The following is a 24,030-nucleotide window of genomic DNA, read 5'->3' on the forward strand; positions in this document are numbered from 1 at the left end:
GGGTGAAAAACCAATAAAAATGTGTTAGTCGTTAGCCTACCTGATAGTCCATGCCCTGTAATTTTATGGTGCACTTTCTTGGTGTTCCCTTTCAGTATCCCCTAAGTTTTCTTATGGTTGCCACATGATCGGGTTTCTCAGTAGTGACTGTAGTTCTGTTATTGGTCACTAGATCGTGTGGATATGCTGGAGAAGAATTTATTTTTATATTTTCTTGCGGATATTGTCAGTGGCATATTTTTGCTGCTTACTTAATTGTATAAATTGATACAATTAAGCATGCAGCAAAAACATGCCATTGCCAACATCCCAGTGAGTCTCTGTCTGGCCAATTAATGGATTCCTCATGAGTTTCCCTTTTGATTTTGAGTTTAGTGACTTCAATGGGATGAACAATTTTGTTTCTGCATAAATGGAATGTCTTAACATTATGTTGGAAGGATAAAGGGAATGTACACATGATAAGCACACTTCTGAGATGGTCACCTATACTGATAGAGACAGGGAGAAGTCAAGCCCAGCCTGTACGGCAGACTACAACAAACACAAGTTGGATATTGATTTGTCTGAACAGCAGATGTCCTACAGTGTGTTTGAAAATCAAACTATGAATTTGTGGAGAAAGTTAGTATTCCATGTACTTCTCATGTAAACTTCTGCATATTATAGCACAAAGTATCTAGAAATGCCAAAACTTCTCAGTATATGACAACCATCGGTGGAGATCTTGCTGAGAGCAGAGGTCTCGAACAATAACTTGGTGCATGAGCGCTTTCCCAACCTTAGACTGGAAATAATTTTTTTCAAAAACTTGAGGCAGAATAAGGGACAGAACAAAGGCAGTGTGTAGTGTGCTCCCATAAGCGGACAGCGCCTACTCATCATTACCAATTTCGTCCATATTTATGGCACAAAGGGTGTTCAAGAAGTTTTGCACAGTTGTCTCTAATTTTTTCATTTTTTGCAGGAGGAGAATGAAATTTTTTGTGAATGTACTTGGAACATTTAGCTATACATTGAGCCTACTCAAGGTAGCCTCCATCCGCTGTGACACATCTGGCCCAACGTTCTTTACATGATGTAAATGCACTTTGGTAAAATTCTGGAGATTGACTTTTACAGCATCGCTTGACAGAAGGAATAAGGTCTTTCTCACTATCAAATGTTTTAATGCACAGGTAGTCTTTCAGATGACCAAAGAGGTAAAAATCAGATGGAGCCAAGTCCGGACTGGAGGGAGGATGAGGAACAATTTTCCAACACATTTTCCTGATTTTCTCCTGTGTCGTAAGGGCTATATGGGGTTTGGCATTGTCATGGTGTAGTCTGAATAGCTGACCCTGAAGCTGTGGTCTGTGGGTCATGATGGCATGTTGCAGCTTGTCCAATGACAAACAGTAACAATTTTGGATTATTTGATCAGTGGTCTCTTATTCACATCATTCATTGCCATCAATGGTCTACTGCATCGTGGATTGTGCAGTAGAGAGAAATCGCCTTCTTTAAACATCTGCAAGCACTGCTGGATACTGCTGCGATCCACTGTGTCCTCCCCATAAATAGGGAGCAATTTCCTGTGAATCAATGTGGCAGAGTAGTCACCGGTCTTGAAGAGGAACTCCATCACCTACCGCAACCTGACATCTACTTCATGGTCCGTTATGGCTCATCTGTAAATAAAAGAACGTACTCCTATATACCAACTTATAGCAAAATGTTCCAAGTATGTTCACAAAAAAATTTCATTCTCCTCCTACAAAAAATAAAAAAGTTAGAGACGACTGCGCAAAACTTTTTGGACGCCCTTTGTACATGCAGGGCATGACCAGAAATGAAACTGTCAGAAGTGGATATGGAGTACCATATGAGCATGTGTTTAAAAAAATAATGTTTCTGATATAGGTAGGGTGACGCATGAGCCATTTATGTTAACATTGTTTTCAAGCGGTGTTTGGTGCAGCAGAAAGATTTCAGAATAGTAATTAAAGGATCAGAGGATCAAGTCCCTATATGGAAGCTTTCTTTATTGTCAGTTTTTTTGTTACTTACACTGCAAATAAATCTAAAGAATGCTCAGTATCTTGTATTTATTAATATTTTCATATGAGGCATGAAAGCAAAGGCAAAGGTAAATTTGGGATTGCAAATGAATTTACAGAAAGGTGCTGTAAGACACACACAAAAAATTTGCGTACAGAATTTGATTCTGTTATGGTTTTAGAATTGATAATTTACACTCGCAGGACTGATATTCATCATAGAAACAGGGAAACCTCTTGTTCGTGTGCAGCTGTCGAGGGGTCCTCGAAGGTCAAAATGAAACTAATGGAATACGAAATCCTGCATGCTTTAGTTACTGTCCCTTCTTGGAAAGCTATTTGCAGAGTTCTCGTGGATGCTGTAAGTACAATTCTTTCTAGGAAATTATTTGCAACACGTAAATTTCTTTTGCCTTTCCATTTCATGCCTTTTATGAAGATGTTAATAAATACAGTTTATTGTGCATTATTTCAATTTATTTGCAGTTAAATAGCTTAAAACATGTGAAATAAAAAAATGGAAAAGTTTTTCACATAGGAAATCAACCTCATGACCCTCAGATTACCAAACTAGACTCTTTCTTCTGCACCAGCTGCTGCGTGGAAACTGTGCTAACATAGTTGGCTCATGGATCATCCAACACATGCCAAAAATGCTGTTTTTGTTTTTAAAAAATGCTTGGTCAATGGAGCTTCCAAGTTCTGCATACCATAAATTTGGATGAAATCAGTGATGATGAGTAGGCGTGGACCCCTTCTCAAAGAGGCAAGGAGTTGACTAGAAAAGCATGGCACAATGATACAAACTGCAAGCATAGTGAGTGTTAACTTACACTGTGTTAATTAAAATGCTGCAGAATATATTGTAAAAAGTAGATGTATCATGAAATGTTCCCAAATGTGATTACCATACATAAACAAACTGTGTACTTTGTTATTAAATATTTTTGAGAGAAAGACTGTTGTTAGTGTGTGAAAAACTAAATATGTATGCTTGGCCAGTTTGTCCTTTTTCTCAAAAACAATTGCATTAAAAAAATAATGTACAAAAGTACTTATTAATTCAAGAGAGAAGTATTACTTGTCACATTAAATTAGATGTCTAAAATTGTCTTTAATGTAAAACTACTAGTGTACTGCCTTCTTAAAATGCTACTACAGCTTAAAATATTGTAAAATAGCTGGGTTTTTCAGTAGATGATTGCATGTTACAGATAGGGACCCAATGTATTAAGCATTTGTGCTTTTTTCACTCATTCACAGTTTTGATTTTGTTTTGTTTAATATTTTAACTAGCCAATATGACGACAGTCATCAACATCTGGTTTTGGCAGCCAGAGACAGTGGTGTGTGTGTGAGCTCCATTTGCATCAGTGTGTGTGTGTGTGTGTGTGTGTGTGTGTGTGTGTGTGTGTGTTGTCTAATTCGGAAGAATTCATTTCATTGTCATCCGTCATCAAAAATTTCATATAAAATTTATCTGCATGTTCTCAGCCTGCCTGAGAAGGAATTGTCGTGTAATATTCTTTCACAATAATTGGCCATTTTAGTACAATCTGTGTTTTCTGCACTGAGGTATTAGCAAAGGTATTACCAAATTAAAGTATGTAAACTTTCTGTAAAACTGTATTTTGTTTTTTTCTTTTTTTTTAAACAAAGTTCTTATAAACTCCACCATATCTTATTCAGCTGACTTCAAATAAAAATTTGAACCCAAAAGTTTGGAACTTTCACTCTGAAATATGTATAGCTCCCAAAAGCCATAATGAATACAGTGGCAAAAGTAAGTTTGTACCTTTATAAAAAAAACCTATTTGTTTTTGAAATACTTCATTGCACCCATAAAGTTTAAATGATTGTATCCCACCTGCAACTGCCAATTTTACTTTAGTTGTTGTACAATTTAAGTTTTAGGCCATTTTTAAGTACCTGGATGTTTGTAGCCAAAACATTAGTCAAAAATCAACAGCAAATAATTACATTTGTCATAAATAATAAGCAAGGCACACTATGGCATACTAATCTCTTGTACATGTTGTATTTGAAGAGTGTCCACAGCAATTCTACTTTTGAAAATGTTATAGTTGTTATAAAAACCTGTAGCAGTAGCACAATTGACTTGGTGGCACATTAGAAATTTAAAATTACTTATATTACCAAATACTGACTTACTTGCTATGACCAGATGGTAGTTAACATGTGCTTGGCGCGCTCTTCAAATAAAACATGTCCAAGAAAATAGTTTAATAAATTCCTGCTCCTCATTTATGACAAATATAGTGTTTACAAATCTCCACGTACTCAAAAAAGGTGTGAAGCCAAAACTGAACAATAGCACAACAAAAAAAAAAATTTTTTTTGTCCACTGTTAAGTGTTGTTGCCGTGCATGTATTTTTATTGTGGAAATAGTAGGAAAGTGAACTATCTTCAATCACTAATAGTGATTTTATTTCACGCAGTGCATTTCAAGCCATGGGGTTCGTCTTTTTTAAGGTGCTTGGCATCAGTTTACGTTATTATTTGGAAATGAGTCACCACTGGTTGCAAAGAGAGATTGTCTGAAAACATTCTAAACCAACAAACAACGTTTGACAGCCCTTGGCTTATCAGCAGTTTCAAAATTTAATTTTTTCTGCGAAGGAGCCAGAATTTAACAGAACCATTTTATAATCCACAGTCACATCTGATATCTGCAGGAAAATTTGTTTTGCAAGCAATAGAAAAATGTAACATCTTACATTCAGATATTCTTTGACTAGTTTAAATTTGGTACAAATGTGCTGTGGAACGAAAGGTGTTTGTATTCATGTATATATGTCTACAGATGCTGTATGTAAAAACTGTATAACAGTTATTGCAGACAGTACATCATTCTCTTTTTTGTATTACTTTGGTAAAAAGAAGAAGAAGAAGAAGAAGGAAAAAATGTAGCTGCATTAGAACATGGCATATCACATTGTAATATGCCTGTGAACACACAAACTGTTTTCAAACGATGTTGTAAACTGAAACTTACTGGCAGATTAAAACTGTGTGCCAGACCGCGACTCACACTCAGGACCTTTGCCTTTTGGGGGCAAGTGCTCTACCACAGTTTTAATCTGCCAGGAAGTTTCATATCAGCACACACTCCGCTGCAGAGTGAAAATCTCATTCTGATGTTGTAAAATGTTGCCACCCACCTGAATATGAGCCCCCATGGTTTGGAATGTATCGTGCATTGAAATAAAATTACAGTTGTTGACTACAGGTAGTTTATTTCTTTCCGGTTTTGTGAAAACTGAGGAAAACTGACAACTGCAGGCAGGATACAATTACCTGCACAATTTGTCAATGAAAAAGCTTCCATCAAGATCTGGTCCAATTTTGTGAAGTGAAAACAGTTGCAAGGGGCCATGGCAGTATGGAGTTTGCTGGAATTTTTCAGAAGTGAGCCTGACAGTTCTGGTAAATGGTATTTCATAGCTACAAGATAAGTTATTCACATTAATCAGAAATCATTAGAATGATCATGGTTTGTTGATGCAATATTTTCATGTCCTTCAAAGAAGATTTCTTGATACATCATCATTCTACTGCTTCTTCTTCTTCTGACAAAGTACTATACCATAACTCTGGTTTCATCTCTGCTGATAGTGGACCTCAGATCCTCTTCTTCTTTTCATTTATTTCATTTTTTAATTATTTATTTATTCATCATTCAATACAACAGCATTGAACATGTCAGGGGGACATTGCAGAAGTTCTATAAACATATATAAAACATTAAAAAAGTATGGTAGGATTAGGCAAGGATGGGGCAGGAAGCCGGCTGTGGGCTACTAAAGGAACCATCCCAGTGTTCACCTTAGTGACTAGGGATAAACATGGAAAAACCAAGTCAGGATGGCAGGCCAGGGAGTAGAACCTGCTCCTCCCAAATGCGAGTTCAGTGCATTAAGACTGACATAGCCATCTCACTCCGTGTATGATTGGAAGGAAATCACAAATACATAGTCTACATTGTAATTACAGCATGCACAAGAAGTAAACCAGTTATATAATTAAAACATGAAACAGTGTCACAGAACACCTCTGGAAAAATAAAAAAAAAACACACACACACATATGATAGAACAGCACTGAAAAGTATAACACATGAACACATGAAAGCCTGCTTGACACTGTCCATCAAAACTATAATCTAGCACCAGATTCCTTCACAGAGGAGGTGTATCACATTGCACAAGCAGGAAACCAACACCAGGAACATTCTTTTGCAAAGACAAACACAGCATAGATGGTACATCAGTTACTAAAATCAAAAGAATTTGAATGAATGGGAGCCTAGTATTCCTGTAAGCTAACATGTTTACTTGCATTTTACAAACGGTTCTCAACAAGAAATGATTTTAACTCTACCCTAAAAGTCATTTCCTCCTCCAACCTATTTATGTAAGTTCTCTTTATGTAAATTGACAGTGGATTGTAAAGAACGACACCCCAGTGGCTCACATGCCTGAGTACAAGTTGTTGTAACTTAAACAACAGAAAATCTAGGATGGAATGTTGACAATATTTTGAAAAATTCACCATGTAGAGGAGATGTTGAGTAGCAGACAGGTACAACAAAAAGAGTGATAAATGTGTGAGCTTTTGGCCAAAAGGCCTTCTAGTAAAGTAGACAATACACATGATAGACAATACACATGTTTCAGAGACGTGGTCATGTAAATGTGAGTTGTGCTTGCATTAATGTGTGTGTGTTGCCTTCTTCAGAAGAAGGCCTCTTTTGGCAAAAGGCTCACATATTTAGCAGTCTTTTTGTTGTGCCTGTCTGGGACTTGACATCTCCTATATGGTGAGTAGCAATCTACCCTTTTCATAATACCGTCAGCTGTTCTAACTTATTCTATATGGAGGGACCCCCAGTTACTAATAATATAACTGTGGTAATCAGAGTTGGTTTGCAAATCACAAAGTCTTGCACTTGCCGTCAACACACATTTGTGTATATACGGAAGGGTACAATAAGGAGAGCTGTCTGACAAAATTGGAATAGCCATTTTCTGTAATGTAAAAAGTTTTATTTAATGGACTGTTAATTTTATGCCAGAAAATTATTCCATAAGCCAAAAGGGACTGGAAGCAGTTAAAATAAGCCATACGAGCACTATCTCTGGAGTCAGAAGCAAACTTTAGAAATAATTCTCAGAGCAAAATATGTGGAACTAAGTCTCTGGGAGAGCTTAGTTACATGGTCTTTGCGGTTATAGGCTTGATCCTAAAAGTTTTGTGCATCGTAATCTTTCTAATTCATTTCTGCCTAGTAGCAGTTGGAGATCTTGATTTTGATCCATCTTTCCAAATTGAATATAATTTGTTTTCTTCACATTAAGGAACTTAACGATGTCAGCTTGTTCCAACTGAACCTGCAAGGACATGAATTCTTGATCAATTGTTGTAGACAGAGATTCCTTAGCATCACCCACTATTACATAGTATCATCTCAAAAAGACATGATCTTGGCTGCAGTTTCTGAGGTTTGTGTGTTGTTTATATAAATAAGGAGCAGGAGGGGACCTAACACACTACCGTGGAGTACACCTTTTTTTTTTATTTTTTTGCATCGGATACTAATCTGATTTCATGATTAGAATGAGCTCATGTGAGCTCCACAACCTGATCTGTTTTGCAAATATGATTCTGGAACCACTTGTTTTCGATTCCACTATCTTGCCTCCAACTTATCTAAAGACATTTCGTGACTAACAGCGTCTAAAGCTTTAGAAAAATCTAAATTGACTCCTACAACACTGTTGTCACTATCCAAGTTTCAAACTACTTCACGAAGGTAATCCATTATTGCTGTTTATGTATCCTATCAGTTTGAAAGCCATGCTGATTATTATTCTGTCAACTGTGGTCGTTTAAGTTCTTGCTTATTCATTGTTTCATTAATCTCTCAGTTATTTTAGAGAATGCTGAGAGGAATGAAATAGGTCAATAGTTTTCAACTTTATTACTGTTGGCATTCTCGAATAAAGGTATCACATTTGGTATTCTTATCTATGGGGGAAACTCTCTCAGTGAATGATAAATTAATAATGTGAGCCAAGGGCTTTGCAATTTGTGTAGCAGTATGAATTATAAGTGACACTATATATAAAAACAAAGATGAGGTGACTTACCGAACAAAAGCGCTGGCAGGTCGATAGACACACAAACAAACACAAACACACACACAAAATTCAAGCTTTCGCAACAAACTGTTGCCTCATCAGGAAAGAGGTAAGGAGAGGGGAAGACGAAAGGAAGTGGGTTTTAAAGGAGAGGGTAAGGAGTCATTCCAATCCCGGGAGCGGAAAGACTTACCTTAGGGGGAAAAAAGGACAGGTATACACTCGCACACACGCACATATCCATCCACACATACAGACACAAGCAGACATAGAAAATATGTCTGCTTGTGTCTGTATGTGTGGATGGATATGTGCGTGTGTGCGAGTGTATACCTGTCCTTTTTCCCCCTAAGGTAAGTCTTTCCGCTCCCGGGATTGGAATGACTCCTTACCCTCTCCTTTAAAACCCACTTCCTTTCGTCTTCCCCTCTCCTTACCTCTTTCCTGATGAGGCAACAGTTTGTTGCGAAAGCTTGAATTTTGTGTGTGTGTTTGTGTTTGTTTGTGTGTCTATCGACCTGCCAGCGCTTTTGTTCGGTAAGTCACCTCATCTTTGTTTTTATATATAATTTTTCCCACGTGGAATGTTTCCTTCCATTATATTTATAAGTGACACTGGTATACCATCTCCATCTGCCAGCATTTGAGGATTTTAATCACATGTACTACTTCATATTCATTAGTTGGAACTAATGTCATGCTGTATGCAGTTATATGACACCTAAGTTTATTGTTCTTTGTGAAATTTAAGCTAAGTGTTTGGGAAGCATGTTTAAAGCAATCACTTATGTAGTTTGGCCGGTCCTTTTTTTTCCAATATTGATGTCATCAGCATTTGTAAGTGTAATTTCCTTCTCATCCTGTACCTTCCGTTTTGCTTTTTACAATCCATACAGATTTTGATTTGTTGCATGACATTCTTATTATTTTTTTAATTTCTAAGTATCTTTGCCTTTGCATTTACCTGTTGGTATATTTTCTTATAAGTCTTAATGTGTTCTATAAACTGTGGTCCCTTTCATTTGAGATCTGAGCCTTTTGTAATTTCCTACACGAAATCCTAATGTCTGATGTAATCCAGGAACTAGATTTGATGATCTGTCATGAATGGACTCTAACCAGTTTCTTAGGAAAACATGTTTCAAAATTTGATGTGTATTTTGAATAGAAAGCATTATAAGCATTGTTAGTACTTGATAGTGAAAGCACTTTTAACCAGGATTCATTTCTTAGACTACCAACAAAACTAGTACTGCTTTCTGCAGGAAAAATTCTTCACACAGTTCTAAAATTTATCATGCCCATTATAGTCAAGACAGCATAAGAAGACCCCTGACAGCTCGCAATGCTGTTGCGAGATTTTAGCTGCAAGCCACTAACAGCTGCATGCACAGACAGTAGCCATCTAGAGAGCTGTGACAACTCAGAGACACTGCTATAGAGACATTTACATTATTGTACAGATTGTATACCGATTAGGTTCCTTTCAGATTACGCTGATACAATAGCTCCCTACTTAGCAATCATATACAACCACTCACTCACCGATAGATCTGTACCTACAGATTGGAAAATTGCGCAGGTCGCACCACTGTTTAAGAAGGGTAGTAGGAGTAATCCATCCAACTACAGACCTATATCATTGACGTTGGTTTGCAGTAGGGTTCTGGAGCATATACTGTATTCAAACATTATGAATCACCTCGAAGGGAACGATCTAGTGATATGTAATCAGCATGGTTTCAGAAAACATCGTTCTTGTGCAACGCAGCTAGCTCTTTATTCGCACGAAGTAATGGCCGCTATCGACAGGGGATCTCAAGTTGATTCCGTATTTCTAGATTTCCGGAAAGCTTTTGACACCGTTCCTCACGAGTGACTTCTAATCAAGCTGCGGGCCTATGGGGTATCATCTCACTTGTGCAACTGGATTTGTGATTTCCTGTCAGGAAGGTCGCAGTTCGTAGTAATAAACGGCAAATCATCGAGTAAAACTGAAGTGATATTAGGTGTTCCCCAGGGAAGCGTCCTGGGACCTCTGCTGTTCCTGATCTATATAAATGACTTGGGTGACAATCTGAGCAATTCTCTTAGGTTGTTCGCAGATGATGCTGTAATTTACCATCTAGTAAGGTCATCCGAAAACCAGTATCAGTTGCTAAGCGATTTAGAAAAGATTGCTGTATGGTGTGGCAGGTGGCAGTTGACGCTAAATAACGAAAAGAGTGAGGCGATTCACATGAGTTCCAAAAGAAATCTGTTGGAATTCGATTACTCGATAAATAGTACAATTCTCAAGGCTGTCAATTCAGCTAAGTACCCGGGTGTTTAATAGATAATATTGTGGGGAAGGTGAGCCAAAGGTTGTGTTTCATTGACAGGACACTTAGAAGATGCAACAAGTCCACTAAAGAGACAGCTTACACTACACTCGTTCGTCCTCTGTTAGAATATTGCTGTGCGGTGTGGGATCCTTACCAGGTGGGATTGACAGAGGACATCGAAAGGGTGCAAAAAAGGGCAGCTCGTTTTGTATTATCACGTAATACGGGAGAGAGTGTGGCCGATATGATACGCGAGTTGGGATGGAAGTCATTATAGCAAAGACGTTTCTCGTCGCGGCGAGATCTATTTACGAAATTTCGGTCACCAACTTTCTCTTCCAAATGCGAAAATATTTTGTTGAGCCCAACCTACATAGGTAGGAACGATAATCAAAATAAAATAAGAGAAATCAGAGGTCGAACAGAAAGGTTTAGGTGTTCGTTTTTCCCGCGTGCTGTTCGGGACTGGAATGGTAGAGAGATAGTATGATTGTGCACTTAAATGTGAATTGCAGAGTAATCATGTAGATGTAGATTGGTCGAGGTAGCTGCAACTATGAGGTATTAACGTACCCCTATAGGCATGTTATTTTGTCCCAACTGAGGAGCACAGTTTGTGCTCATGTTAAGTACTTGAAATGTCCCAGTGATGTGTTCATGTGGAATGAGAACGTTTTGTGGGGAGAAGAAGGAGCCAGTTCTGAAAGAAAGGAGTTTATTGGCTGTTGAGTAATACAGCCTTACTTTTCTGCACATGAATGAGATGCATTCATTAAAAATGTTTTGAACCTTTCTATGTACCTTGTAAAATTCGCCCACTCTTTGTAATTATATGTTTCAATGTGTTACAGAACCATGCCCATCCGAGGTGTTTCAGCGATGTCTACGGAATGTCATGCTATCGGAAGAACAAACTTCTGTAGCATTCCTCAATTCTCTCTTAAATCAGCTGAACTGGGTATTTTCAGAATTCATAGGCATGCTTCAGGAGGTAAGTCCGTCTAATGTGTTAAGAGTTATCATTACTATTCATCAAGTATTCATATGCAAGCAGCTATTACGTCTTTGTGTATTTTTTCCAGATACAGAACCTTTCAAACCGTCCACAGAGAGTATATATTGAATCTAGGCAGTTGAGGATATGTGCAACACATTTTGATTTAGCTTTGTCACTTCTCAGGGTGCTTGAAATGGTTGCATCTGTAGCGAGAGAGATATTTAGTAATCCAGAGAGCGAATCTTCAGAATCACTGTTATCAAGGCTGTGTCAGGTTAGAACATGTGTTGTTGAGTAAAATAAACACTGAACAACAGATATTTCATGAATTGTTTATCGTCTTTTGTTTCTTTCAGCTGCTGTGCCAGGTATTGAACAGAATCAGCTCTCCAGCTGGTTGCTTCCAGCATGTGGTCATTCTGGAAATACCTGACCTAGAGACTATTGACCATTTTCCCATTTTGGCAGCAGTCATTGGTATATTGTTGGCCCTTCTTGAAGCAGACATGATCAATTTCAGTGGCAAGTATTAAATCATGCATAATTAAAAACAGAGGAGCTTCATAAATAAGTTGTTTATAGGAAGTAGAAGCCACAAAAACGTGCACAAAAAATTGCAATTGGATGTCACAATACATACCACACTGTTGAGGTTTTGATGGTGGTAATCAATCAGTAATAGATTGATGCTGTTGAAATGCTAAATTTTGTAGCTAAATACACTGACAGAAAAAAAGTTGCAACATCAAGGGGGAGTTGTGGGACGTAAACAAAAGTTGGTAGGTATGTTTCGACATCTGAAAGATGATGCCTCTTTACATTACGTGCCAGTTGCATAAGAGCAGCACTACTAGAGCCACTATCAGGATGCAAATCAAGTTTGCTTTAAATACACGCTTTGACGATCATGAGCGTTAGTTTGGACGTGGGAAGTTGATGTTAGTCAAGGATGACTTTAAGGTGACAAAGATTCCATTATCACCACCTCACTGAGTTTGAATGAGGTTAATAAGGCTACGAGAGGCTGGATGTTTTTTCTGCATTTTTGTGGAAAGACTTGGCGGGAATGTAGCCACAGTTCATGGATGCTGGCAGCGGTGGCCACAAGAATGTGTGGTTGCAAGATGATCGGGCCCCGGATGGCCACATGGCACTACTGAGAGGGAAAACATCATGTTCAACATATGGTTCTGGTGCATCGTATCACATTTGCATCGCATTGGCCCCTGATGGCCACATGGCACTACTGAGAGGGAAAACCATCCTGTTCAACATATGGTTCTGGTGCATTGTATCACATTTGCAGCAGCAATTTGAGCAGCAGTTGGCACTACAGAGTCACAACAAACTGTTACATACTACAGGACGCCTCTGAACCAGATGCCCTGTAGTGTGCATTCCACGGGCCCCAAACCACCTCCATTTGGGACTTCAGTGATTAGATTAGATTAGATTTACTTTCATTCCAATTGATCCGTAGTGAGGAGGTCCTCCAGGATGTGGAACATGTCAGAAAAACAACAATACATGACAAATATTTACAACTAAAACAAATAAGCTAATGTACCATTCCACAGGTCCCAAGTGGAATGATCGTCATTTTTTAATGAACACTAAGAGTCATTTTACAAATACTATTGCACTGAATTTAAAATAAAAAAGTTTTTTATTTATTTATAAGGTAAGAAACATGTAATACAACTACTGTAATACTTATTTACAATGAACACATTACTGCACTGAAATGGTGCAGAAGTTAGATTATACTTACACACTTACACACACACAAGCACACACACACACACACACACACACACACACACACACACACACACACACAAATTTTCAGTTAACACATTACTGCACTGAAATTGTGCAGAAGTTATGTTGTACTTATATACAAATCAGTTGGTTTTCCTAAGAAATTCATCAATGGAGTAGAAGGAGTTGGCCACCAATGAGAGCTCATTGGAGGGTGGAGTATAGGTCTGTTGTGTTTTCTGATGAAAAGTTTTTCTGATTTGGTGCTAGTGATAGTCATGTGTTGGTTTGAATTAGGTCAGTTGAGGACCTGCACCCAACCTGTGTGCATCATCCTATACACAGTGAACCTACATCTGGAGCTCTGGTCTGGGGGGCAATTTCGTATGACAGCAGGAGTGCTCTTATTGTTACCCATGCACCCCAACTGCAAAACTGTACATCAGTCTGGTGATTCGACGTTTTGTGCTGTCATTCTTGAAGAGCATTCCAGGATTTTTTTTCCAACAGTATAACACTCACCCACATACTGGGTGTAACTCAACATGCTATGCAGAGTGTCGACATGTTGAGCCAGCCATTGTGGTCAAGCGGTTCTAGGCACTTCAGTCCGGAACCATGCGGCTGCTACAGTTGCAGGTTTGATCCTGCATAGGGCATGAATGTGTTAGATGTCCTTAGGTTAGTTAGGTTTAAGTAGTTCTAAGTCTAGGGGACTGATGACCTCAGATGTTAAGTCCCATAGTGCTTAGAGCCATTTGTCGACATGTTGCCTAGGCCTGCTGGATCATCAGATTTGTCTCCAATCGAGCACGTATGGGACGTCATCGGACGACAACTCCAGCACCATCCACGAACAGCTTTACCCTTCTCTGTATTGATTGACCAAGTGCAACTGACATCCAGCACCTGTACAACTCGATTTATGCACATTTGCATGCTTGCATTCTACATTCTGGTGTTTTCACTGGTTATCAATGTACCCACAAACATTAACCTGTGATCTTGCAATGTTAATCACCTAAGTAGGCTACCTAGACAAATGTGTTCTCAAAATTTCATTGCCCTACGTTAGTTACTTTTTGGTGTTGTCTTTTTTTCCCGCCAGTGCAGTTTGACACATTCTGAGCTAAAGTATGGATTAGCATCATAGTTATGACATATGTGCTAAAAGTTTGTTGCGTTAGTTTGATGAGTAATGTTGAAAATACAATAGTAACATCGTTCTATCTGGAGACTAGATATTTATTTTATTGGAATGACAGAATTCTCTCTGTTTTATTGTGACATGACAAAACTTTCCAGACTTTTTGATGTCCCTGGTAACTAATTAATACACTCTTAATATACCACCAGCTCTGCTTTCACTTACAGCAATGTGTCTCATGTTTAGAAAGAAGTATTGAGCTCCCTTTCCTTATAAGACTTCAGTCCTTGTTTAATATAACCATTACCTGTACAAGTATACCTTTGGTAGTTGTGCCTCCATCGAGCCTGGCTGAAAAGTTGGTGATGGGGACAGTTTACTACTAATAATGTGGTCCACACTGGATTTGTGCTTTGCACACTTTAATTGCATTTAGATGTTGGCTGAACAACTGCTTATGGTCAGATCCAGTCTCATCTATATAAATTATGTACAGATACATGGTTACCCACATAATACACTCATTTGATGTTCTATTATGTGATTGTGCCACTGCAGTAACCTAACACTGAAATTACACAATAGTTCACATGTAGCAAACAAATAATTAACACTGTCACATTGTAATAGTCTTAAAACACTGTCTTTCAGATCTAACAGTCAAATTGAAATGTAAACGATGTACACAGTAACTGTCATTTAGAAATAATACAGTTCCAAGTCATACTGTTGTCACAGTTTGCATTAGTTATTATTGCAGTTAAACACTGTCGATTAGAATAGTTGTAAGTTCACAGAAAGTCATTAAAAACAGTCATTGAATCATGGAGTGAACCCCCAGACATGAAATTTAATAAATCGCCATACCGTTACCAACTTGAAAACTCTTGTACATTTTCTTTGGTACATTGTCCAGTATTTTTGGTCACAGATCTTGCCCATTTCATAACCTTCCATAGACTGACAAAAATGACTTCCTTCTTTTATAAGATTACAGCAATTCGAACTTAAGGTAGCTGTTGTTGTACACTAGTTTTCCACACATTACAATTAAATATTTATGTTACTGAGTAACTGAATAGGGGAGAAAATTTGTTTGAATAAACAACAGTTTATCTGCAAATCCAGTGTGGTCCACGTTATTAGTAGTTAACTGTTCCCACCACCAACTTTTCAGCCAGGTCCGAATGAGGCGCAGCTACCGAAGGCTTATTTGAACAGGTAACTGTTACATTATGCTTGTATGTACCTAGAGTGATTTTGTTTTGTTTATGAGGTGATAGTGTAAAGCTGGTCTTTCAGATGTCAAGAAACACAGCATCAACTTGGCCTCCACTGCCTACAGCCTGTTGGAGTTTGTGAACAAAAAGGCAAAGCTAGTTATGCATATCTGGTGCTACTGCTTCTTCCTGAGGAGACATTGTGTACCACACCTATTTTCCTGGGGGTGCTAAACAGAGCTAATACACAGACTTAACCATTGTATTTTGAGCCTTTAGAGCTCTGACTATGTTTGTCAGTACAAGGAAGAGAAATGTGGGAAATAGAAACAAAAGCTAAAATGAGAGGTAACATAGCAAAGAGAATGCCCCTTGGAAGCATGGATTCAAAGAGATACAAGCAATAAGGACAGGACCAGACTGTAAAGATTACATTTAGGCATTGAGTTTCAAAACCCCAAAAAGCCTAAGGGCTTTTGGAAGCCAATAAATTCTATGCAGGACCATATTAGCCCAACCACCAGTCAGGGGAATATGATCTGATGTATGTGTTCCTCATTTTTCTCAGTGGTACTGAAAAATTCCTGTGCTACATAAAGGTTATGCTATCTATCTGCGTCATCGTTAGAAGTAATATCCTTCCTTTACTCGTTTAGCAAGTGAGAATGGTGAGAGCAATGGACTTAACAGTAGGAGTGATATTTAAATTACAGTCCAGCTATCCAAATGCGCATTTCTGTTTTTCTTGTAGTTCTCACAGTACAAAAAGAACCAATACTTCTCACTGTATATTGTATACCATATTTACTCGAATCTAAGCCGCACTTGAAAAATGAGACTCAAAATCAAGGAAAAAAACATTTCCCGAACCTCAGCCGCACCAGAAATTTGAGTCTCGAAATTCAAGGGGAGAGAAAAGTTTTAGGCCACACCACCAAATCAAAACAAAGTTGGTCCATTGTAATATGAGACACAATTTAGGCCGAATGAATGACAATACTGCTACAGTAGTTTGGTTCGAGTCCGCCACACACCGTTGGGTGGCTTGCGGAGTATAAATGTAGATGTAGAAGCTTAACAGTTAAGCTTTACCAGGTAGCCATTGCTATGCGTCAGGCACTCCGTCCGTATTTATATGGGTACCCTTCCTTTTTCACGTGCTTCGTCTGGTTTGAATTGCTTGCTTATTTTTATTTGATCTGATAAGTGCCGTTCTCTTTGTTATAGGTGTTTACGTCACTCTAAGCTGAAAATGCATTACTGTAATGTGTCGTGCATTGTTTGTCGTCTTCTGTTAATGAGCTCAAATGGCTCTGAGCATCAGTCCCCTAGAACTTAGAACTACTTAAAGCTAACTAACCTAAGGACATCACACACATCCATGCCCGAGGCAGGATTCGAACCTGCGACCATAGCGGTCGCGCAGCTCCAGACTATAGAGCCTAGAACCACTTGGCCACTCCAGCTGGCTTCTGATAGTGCGTGTTTACGGCCTGTCGTCGCTCGCGGCATGGCTTGCTTTTGTGCATGCTACCGCCGCTTACAATTAAAGAAGAGAGAGAGAGAGGAATCGTCTCATTAGTGAAACAATGGCAAGAGACTGCTATTAGGTGTTACTTACACTGCTGCTTTCTTTGATAATGATCAACAAGAACCAAATAATAGACTGTGTATGGTAGAAGATGTTCTGAACGAGAGTTTAGTGAAAATTTTTCTCCATTTGAAAATCTTTGCAGATGTCTCTTTAGTACATTACATTCTGCACAGAAATTAGAGTCCTCTTAGATTTATAAATCTAGTCAATTTCCGTGCTTCATTTCTGACTGTATCACTATTAGACGTAAGAATAATACGAATATAAACGTGACATGATATGTATATTCTTCCGCGTTTGCTGTTGTCTCACTCTAGTTTCGTAGTTTATTAGGCAGACAGGATTTAAATGAGATAGCAGCAAACACGAAAGATACATGGCAAAATGTTTATATTTGTATTATTCTTATGGTGAAGAGAATACTCCGTGTGATTCACAATTCATAAAAGTTCCTATTAGCAACCACCTCTTCTCATAGGTAGGAAAAAATTCAGAACGTAGAGTTGACCATATTGACAAACATCCCAAACAGTCCTGTTCGTTGGATTTTCGTAGTACATTGAAATGCTGCTACATTCGAAGATGAACAATACGGAATTTGTATTTACTTCGTTGGATAATGTATAAAAATGCAGTGGTCGAAACTCGGGGTGGAGTAAAAAAGCTCGTCTTCCATCTTCTTATCTTCTTCCTTCCCCCTTCCCCCCCCCCCCCCCCCCAATTTATTTACTGACGCAGAGGTTTTGGTGCCAGTATTTATCTTTGTGCCTGCAAAGCATGCCTGTGTAGCGCTACATATATTCGATGGCAGAAGTTAGTTGTGGCGGCACCTACCAACATTTTTCAGAACTTCCGCTTACTTTGCACTCGATTCTAAGCCGCAGGTGATTTTTTGGATTACAAAAACTGGAAAAAAAAGTGTGGCTTAGATTCGAGTAAACACAGTATATTGTATGCCATTAACATATACTACAAACAATAGTGGACCTATGATTCTGCCATGGGGAACCCCATATGTGATTTCTCCCCAATCAGAAGACTCTCCCTGATTACATTGGTTGAATTGTTAAGTAATCTCTATGCGCTCTCAAAGCCCCAAGAGCTCTAGCTCACTTCAGGCAGATAATGGGGTGGTTCCTTTGGATAGGCTGTGATTAATTCCCTTCTTAGCCATTGTCCAGTCTGTCTTAAGGAAACCAGTAACAGTCATGTTAGTTAGGCAGACAGAAAGGTAAGGTAGTAGTTAGGACCATTTTAAAAAAGGCCACAATCCTGCCACTGAGCCTGAACTTTACTGACAATGACCATTTTGTTGACAGGACTTTAAACACTAGCATACCTCCCTGCTCTCTCATTACCTTTTATCTCCTTTTTCTTTGCAGCAAATGTATCTTTGCCATAATTTTATGTGAATAGTGTCCATTCTCTCTTCTTATTGTTGTTAATTTAACAAATTGTTTCTTCTAAATTGAAATGATTTGCAATTGTTTTAGATAAAGGAGAAACTGTGCCCAAGGTGTCAAAATGTTTGCTATCAGAGCCAAGTTTTCAGATGAGTTCCTTACATTTTGTTCTTGGTAATGCTGAGAAGAGCCGCCAGAAGTTGGATCCTAAACCATTTTCATTCAGGAATTGTAAGTGACATTTTCTGTAATTTCAAATCCATTCTTATCTTTAATTTTACATTAATTCATGGTTTAGTATTTTTTTTTTACATACTACTTCCATTTATAAGTTCACATGATTTAAAACAGAAAACATGATGTGCGATGAAAAAGCATAAGTGTGCAGTTGAGGCTTTTGTTTCATATTTCATTTTAACCGCAGCTAACCCCGAGATCTCCATAATTTCAGTCATTAAAGCTATGTGGTCCACTGTCTTAATAAAGTTTGTTGTCAAGATTATCATTTTTACGTCCATTGTCATAAGTTGTTGCTGCCCTTGGTTTAGTATTTGTGTAACTTTGTCTTGAGCACTTTGTGTAGCATGTCGGTGTTGACAGAGTTGTTAAATTTGTGGTGAGTGTTGTGGAACATGTGCAAAAGAAGAAAGCTTAGCGTCTGTTTTCAAAATTGCAAGTAGACTGGATGGTTAGCCAGTACATTTCCTTCATGAGGCAAAATTCCAAGTAGTGTGGATAGATATTTTTAAAATCAGATAAAGTTTATCCCTTCCTGTGGCAGAAAAGATAGATGTGTTGGAGAGTCTTAGAAATGAGAGGTAAGTCACTCAGATCCAGGTTGAGATGGACCCATCTGATGTGGTACAAGGTGATGTATGTATGTATGAGACAAAAAGGATGAGACAGATGTTAGAGAACCAGTAGGAGATCAAAGGTAGTATACTGGCAGCTTAAGTCCAAAGATGACACAAGGACAGAGTAAGAGGTGAAGATGGACTAAGAGGAACTAGCAGGAAAGTGAAAAAGGAGATGGAAAGAAACCAAAAAGTGAGAAACTTGAAGGGAAAAAAAATAACAGAATAAGTTATGACTAAATAAATACTACTCAGATAGAAATGGGGAAAAAGGGGATGTATGCTGATGGAAGCTAGATTCAGAACTGTGGCAGGTTGCAAGGATATGTTGAAGGGATAGTTCCCAACTACAGGATTCAGGGAAACTAGTAGTGTGCTAGAGGATCCATATGGCCTATTTAATGTAACAGGCATTCTATCTTCTTGTAATTTTCCTTTTGGTACAATTAACTTCTGTATTCTTTATTCTCAGATCCCGAGGCTGTGACAGAAGAAGAAATTAGTCATGTAGTGTATATGATACGAATGTTGGAAAGTTACCAGCGAAGAATTTCTGAAGTAAAAATTGCTTCAGAGGATGACTTGTGTACAATATGTTATGCTTTTCCAATAAGTGCTACTTTTAAACCATGCAACCACCAGTCTTGCAGGTAAGAAACAAGGTGATCCCTCTGTCTGTCTGCAGTCGCTATACTACTTTTCTCTTTTATCCTCTGTCCACCCCTCCACTTACACATACACAAAAACACACACACACACACACACATGTTTGTGTGCTCACCTAACCTCAAACCAGCTGCAGATGAGGGTTTGTCTTTGTTCACTTTTTCATTTGTGTTTATTATTTTACCGTCTTTATGTTCTAGACTTCTTGCAGTGTATACCTGTGCCGTCGAAACATTGCATTTGGCAGTTTGCATTATGTCAAATTAGGCTGGCTATACTACAATAGCAATGTTGCAGCAGCAGTGTCAATAGACATAGCAGATAATATGGTTTTCTTTTCCATCTCTTAAGCAATTGTTATTGAGCAATAACAATGTAAGAATTAGTTTTAGAGTTGCTATCACAGTGACAGCAAATAAACAATCACATAATAATGTAGATCTAAGCCTGACAAAATACATGTTTTTGATAATGGAGCAAAGAAATACAGGAAATAATCATTTGATGATGACTTGCATCTTGAAAACATAGTATGCAAAATAAATACTAAGCAAGATTGTAACTTCTGGCTGTTCATTTTATAATGACAGTGATGCAATAAATAACCGTTATTCATAGCTTACCACATGCCAATTTGTGGTGACAGTAGCGCAATTGCACCCAGCTTCCCATTGTCACTATTGTTAGAGTCAGCGCCAAAACCATCATTGTCGTCATCATTGCCAAGACATATCATTAATTGTTGATGGTCACTGATGATACCTTCCCATGTCTGTGCTGCTTGGATACGTTTTTCAACTTGCTCGACTTTCATCCTCCGCAAGGATGCATCCACAGCTGTAAGAGCTTCACCACGTCTTTCCACCCCTGTTGTTGTAAAGGACTTCTTATTTTTCCTTATTTTTGTCTTCACATCACTTCATAATACCTCAGTAGGGTTGAAATGGCAGTGATATGGTGGCAGTCTGGTCCTTGGTGATTTTTTTCTACTACAGTTGTAGACATTGTAAGCTTATTTTCTTTAACAAGTGAATATAATGCAACCCTGCACCATAACTTTTTTCAATTATCTGTGATTGGAGCTTCATTCAGAGGCACTGAATGATATGGAGCATAATACATTACAGTTATTATAGGTACAGGAAAGTGTTTTAAAAGTTTTCTAAGCCACTCAACAAATCATGTATGGTCCATGCTTTCATGGTAATCATCTGTCTCTTTGGATTCAAAAACTAAAAGTGCATCAGGAACGAAACCACTGGAAGAGCCTGCATGGACCACAAGTAATCTAGCTCCCCTTCTGGTTGGTTGATGACCACTACTGCTTGGAGTGTCATCCGTCCAGCATTATTGACAGCTTCCCCAGCTTAACTCACACTTTGTCAAGCCTTATTATCAAATAAATGCCTTGGCCCACAATTTTGTACAAGAATATACTTCGAGTCATAACAGTATGTGCATTTTCTAACAGGACTTTGCATCCGTTTAGTGCTTTGTAAAGGAAATCCATCCTTTCCAGCACAGCTTTTAGTGACATTTTCTCACCTCTGAGAAGACCGCTTTCTTTTAATGACACTAGTAACTTTGCTACTTTGTCTGACAATTGCATTAGTCTGGAAAGAATCTTATTCAGTGATAGACTGAGCCTGCTTTATCTTCTTTCTGGGAGTTGCTAAAAGTATATATGTTATCCAGACGGCTCGGAATCATTACAGCTCACTTTCTTACTTACTACTGTTCTTGCACTAATTCCAAGAATTTTTGATGTTTGTTCCTGAACTTTATTGGCAGGAATTAATGGCTGTCCATGAATATGTACTTCTACTTTCTCCTGCTCATAAAACTCGCAAGTTGTCCACAGTAACTCCGGTGTCCAGCTGTTTAATGGCACACCTCCATGCAAAGAATTATCCTAGTCTTTTTGGTGACATTTTCCAAGTATCAGAATTTTCTAAACCACAATGAAGCAAAGCACAGTACAGTGCAAACACACAGTAGATTCCATACACAATGCACATTGTTTATGTCCACACAAACAAAGATGGTAACACGGGAGCTTCGACATCACAACAAGCAGTGATTACTGCACTGGCATTGGCTTGTGCCCTGTGCTTAGTGCCTCATGATTCTCATTCTGCACTGCCAACTTGAAATGTGTACGTGAAGTACAAAGTTTCAGTGGCCTGGGTATAAGTTAGCTCTGTGGAAGGTACTGTTAAAGTTGTTTCAGTTATCATTGGAGTCTTTTGTAATCACATTTTGAGATTTCTTTAATGAAAAACACAAAATAAATGTATTTCTCTTAGTCTCTTATTACTCATTTTTTAAAGTCTGTGGAAACCTACTGATTAGCATATTCATTGACAATTGTTTAAAATTTTGAAATGTCTCTGTTGTCGTCAGGTGACTCTCCCACTCCAATAAAACCAGCAACAATTATAGTACTGTGATTTTATTATATATGAAGTAGTAAAATAGTACTTAGCTGTAAAAATAAAGATATGTACATAACAGGGGGAAGTTTGGGGATGGGGGAGAAGCTCCTTAGCTGTTTTATGTTTAATTTCCTTCTCTTTTCTCAATGTTTTGAAGAGTGATAAATCAGATATATGGGGTATAAGTTACTTTAATAACTGATTGCCGTTGTACTATTATTCAACCTCTGTAACGAAACTGTACTGCAGAAAGCATATTGAGATCTATGGGCCTTTTTAGATCTTCCAGACCCGCATCAAGCAGTAAGGCATCCTGGTACAATTACAGATGATTATCTTGCTTTCCAAATTTTAATTTTTTTTTGTTCCCAAAAACAGTCCATTTGATAAGACCCATGTATTGTTTTTGCTATTCACATTAAAATAAGCTCATGTTTCACTTCTAAAGATCATTGTATTGACAGAAAAGAAGGGGGAGGGGAATAGTCTTTAATAACACAAAATCATTCCACAGCTAAGGTAATTAACTTAGTGAGTGTCCACGTTGTTATCATTATTTTATGTGGTAGGTGAGCTGTGACTTTTCTGAGCATATTATGTAGCATATTATTTCTACCAGCAATATGCATTTTTGTTGTCAATACTTTTGAGTATATAAGTATAATTATCACAGTTACTCTATTATTAGAGAGAAATTAGTTGATTATGAAATGTGAATCTTCATACCAATACCTTTTTTATTCTTCAGTGGTTGAATAATGTCATTGTAGAAATTACAGTTCTTATTTTTTAATTATTGTAAATATTTCATTTCCGTACTAAAATTATGTGAATTATTTCTGGACAACAGTTTGCTCTACATTTCAGATCATGCATTGCTCACCATCTGATGAATGCCAAAGACTGCTTCTTTTGCAAAACCCCCATACAAACTGTTATTGGCCCTGATGGCCAAATTCTACATGATTGTACTACAGAAGTAGACTGAATGTACAAGATAATTAATACTTCTGTTGATGTGACATTTGTGTAAGACATGGTTTTCAGTGTGCCATCTTTCCAGTTCATAATACCGATTGTAACAAAACTGCAAAACTGGTACCATCTCATTACAATAACAAGACCATAAAAAATATAGTCTGTTGGTATTCAGCAAAATTATTTAATTTCATTTATTTACAAATTTTTGTCATTGTGTTTACATTTTGAATCTGATTTCGTTTTGTGTGCTTTTTTCCCATCTTTTGAAATCCTTGTTGATTGTTACTATGCTATCTAAACTGGATAAAATTTCAATGGTGAAACTAAAGTTTCTGACTGTTTTTAAGTAATTGGCACTCTTGGTTTTAATGTCTACAGAAGTTGTTTAAAGAATTTACGTATCAAACTTTTTTAAATTATATTGTACATAAATATTATTAATTTATT

The 24,030-nt window shown here is 37.8% G+C and overlaps 1 protein-coding gene across 2 annotated transcripts in view; it reads left to right on the forward strand.

The window, feature by feature from the left end:
• LOC124781950 (E3 ubiquitin-protein ligase RNF123-like) overlaps nucleotides 1-23,737 on the forward strand; it is a 162,549-nt gene extending 138,812 nt beyond the window's left edge. For both annotated transcript variants that reach the window (XM_047253902.1, XM_047253903.1), the window contains exons 16-21: nucleotides 11,377-11,516; nucleotides 11,608-11,796; nucleotides 11,879-12,044; nucleotides 18,738-18,878; nucleotides 19,974-20,151; nucleotides 23,470-23,737. In XM_047253902.1, the coding sequence (XP_047109858.1) occupies nucleotides 11,377-11,516; nucleotides 11,608-11,796; nucleotides 11,879-12,044; nucleotides 18,738-18,878; nucleotides 19,974-20,151; nucleotides 23,470-23,590 (935 nt within the window). In that variant the 3' untranslated portion in view covers nucleotides 23,591-23,737. The remainder of the gene's footprint in view (nucleotides 1-11,376; nucleotides 11,517-11,607; nucleotides 11,797-11,878; nucleotides 12,045-18,737; nucleotides 18,879-19,973; nucleotides 20,152-23,469) is intronic.
• Nucleotides 23,738-24,030: the final 293 nt, after the last annotated feature.

The sequence above is a fragment of the Schistocerca piceifrons genome, chromosome 1, assembly GCF_021461385.2.
Source record: "Schistocerca piceifrons isolate TAMUIC-IGC-003096 chromosome 1, iqSchPice1.1, whole genome shotgun sequence".
NCBI classification, from domain to species: domain Eukaryota; kingdom Metazoa; phylum Arthropoda; class Insecta; order Orthoptera; family Acrididae; genus Schistocerca; species Schistocerca piceifrons.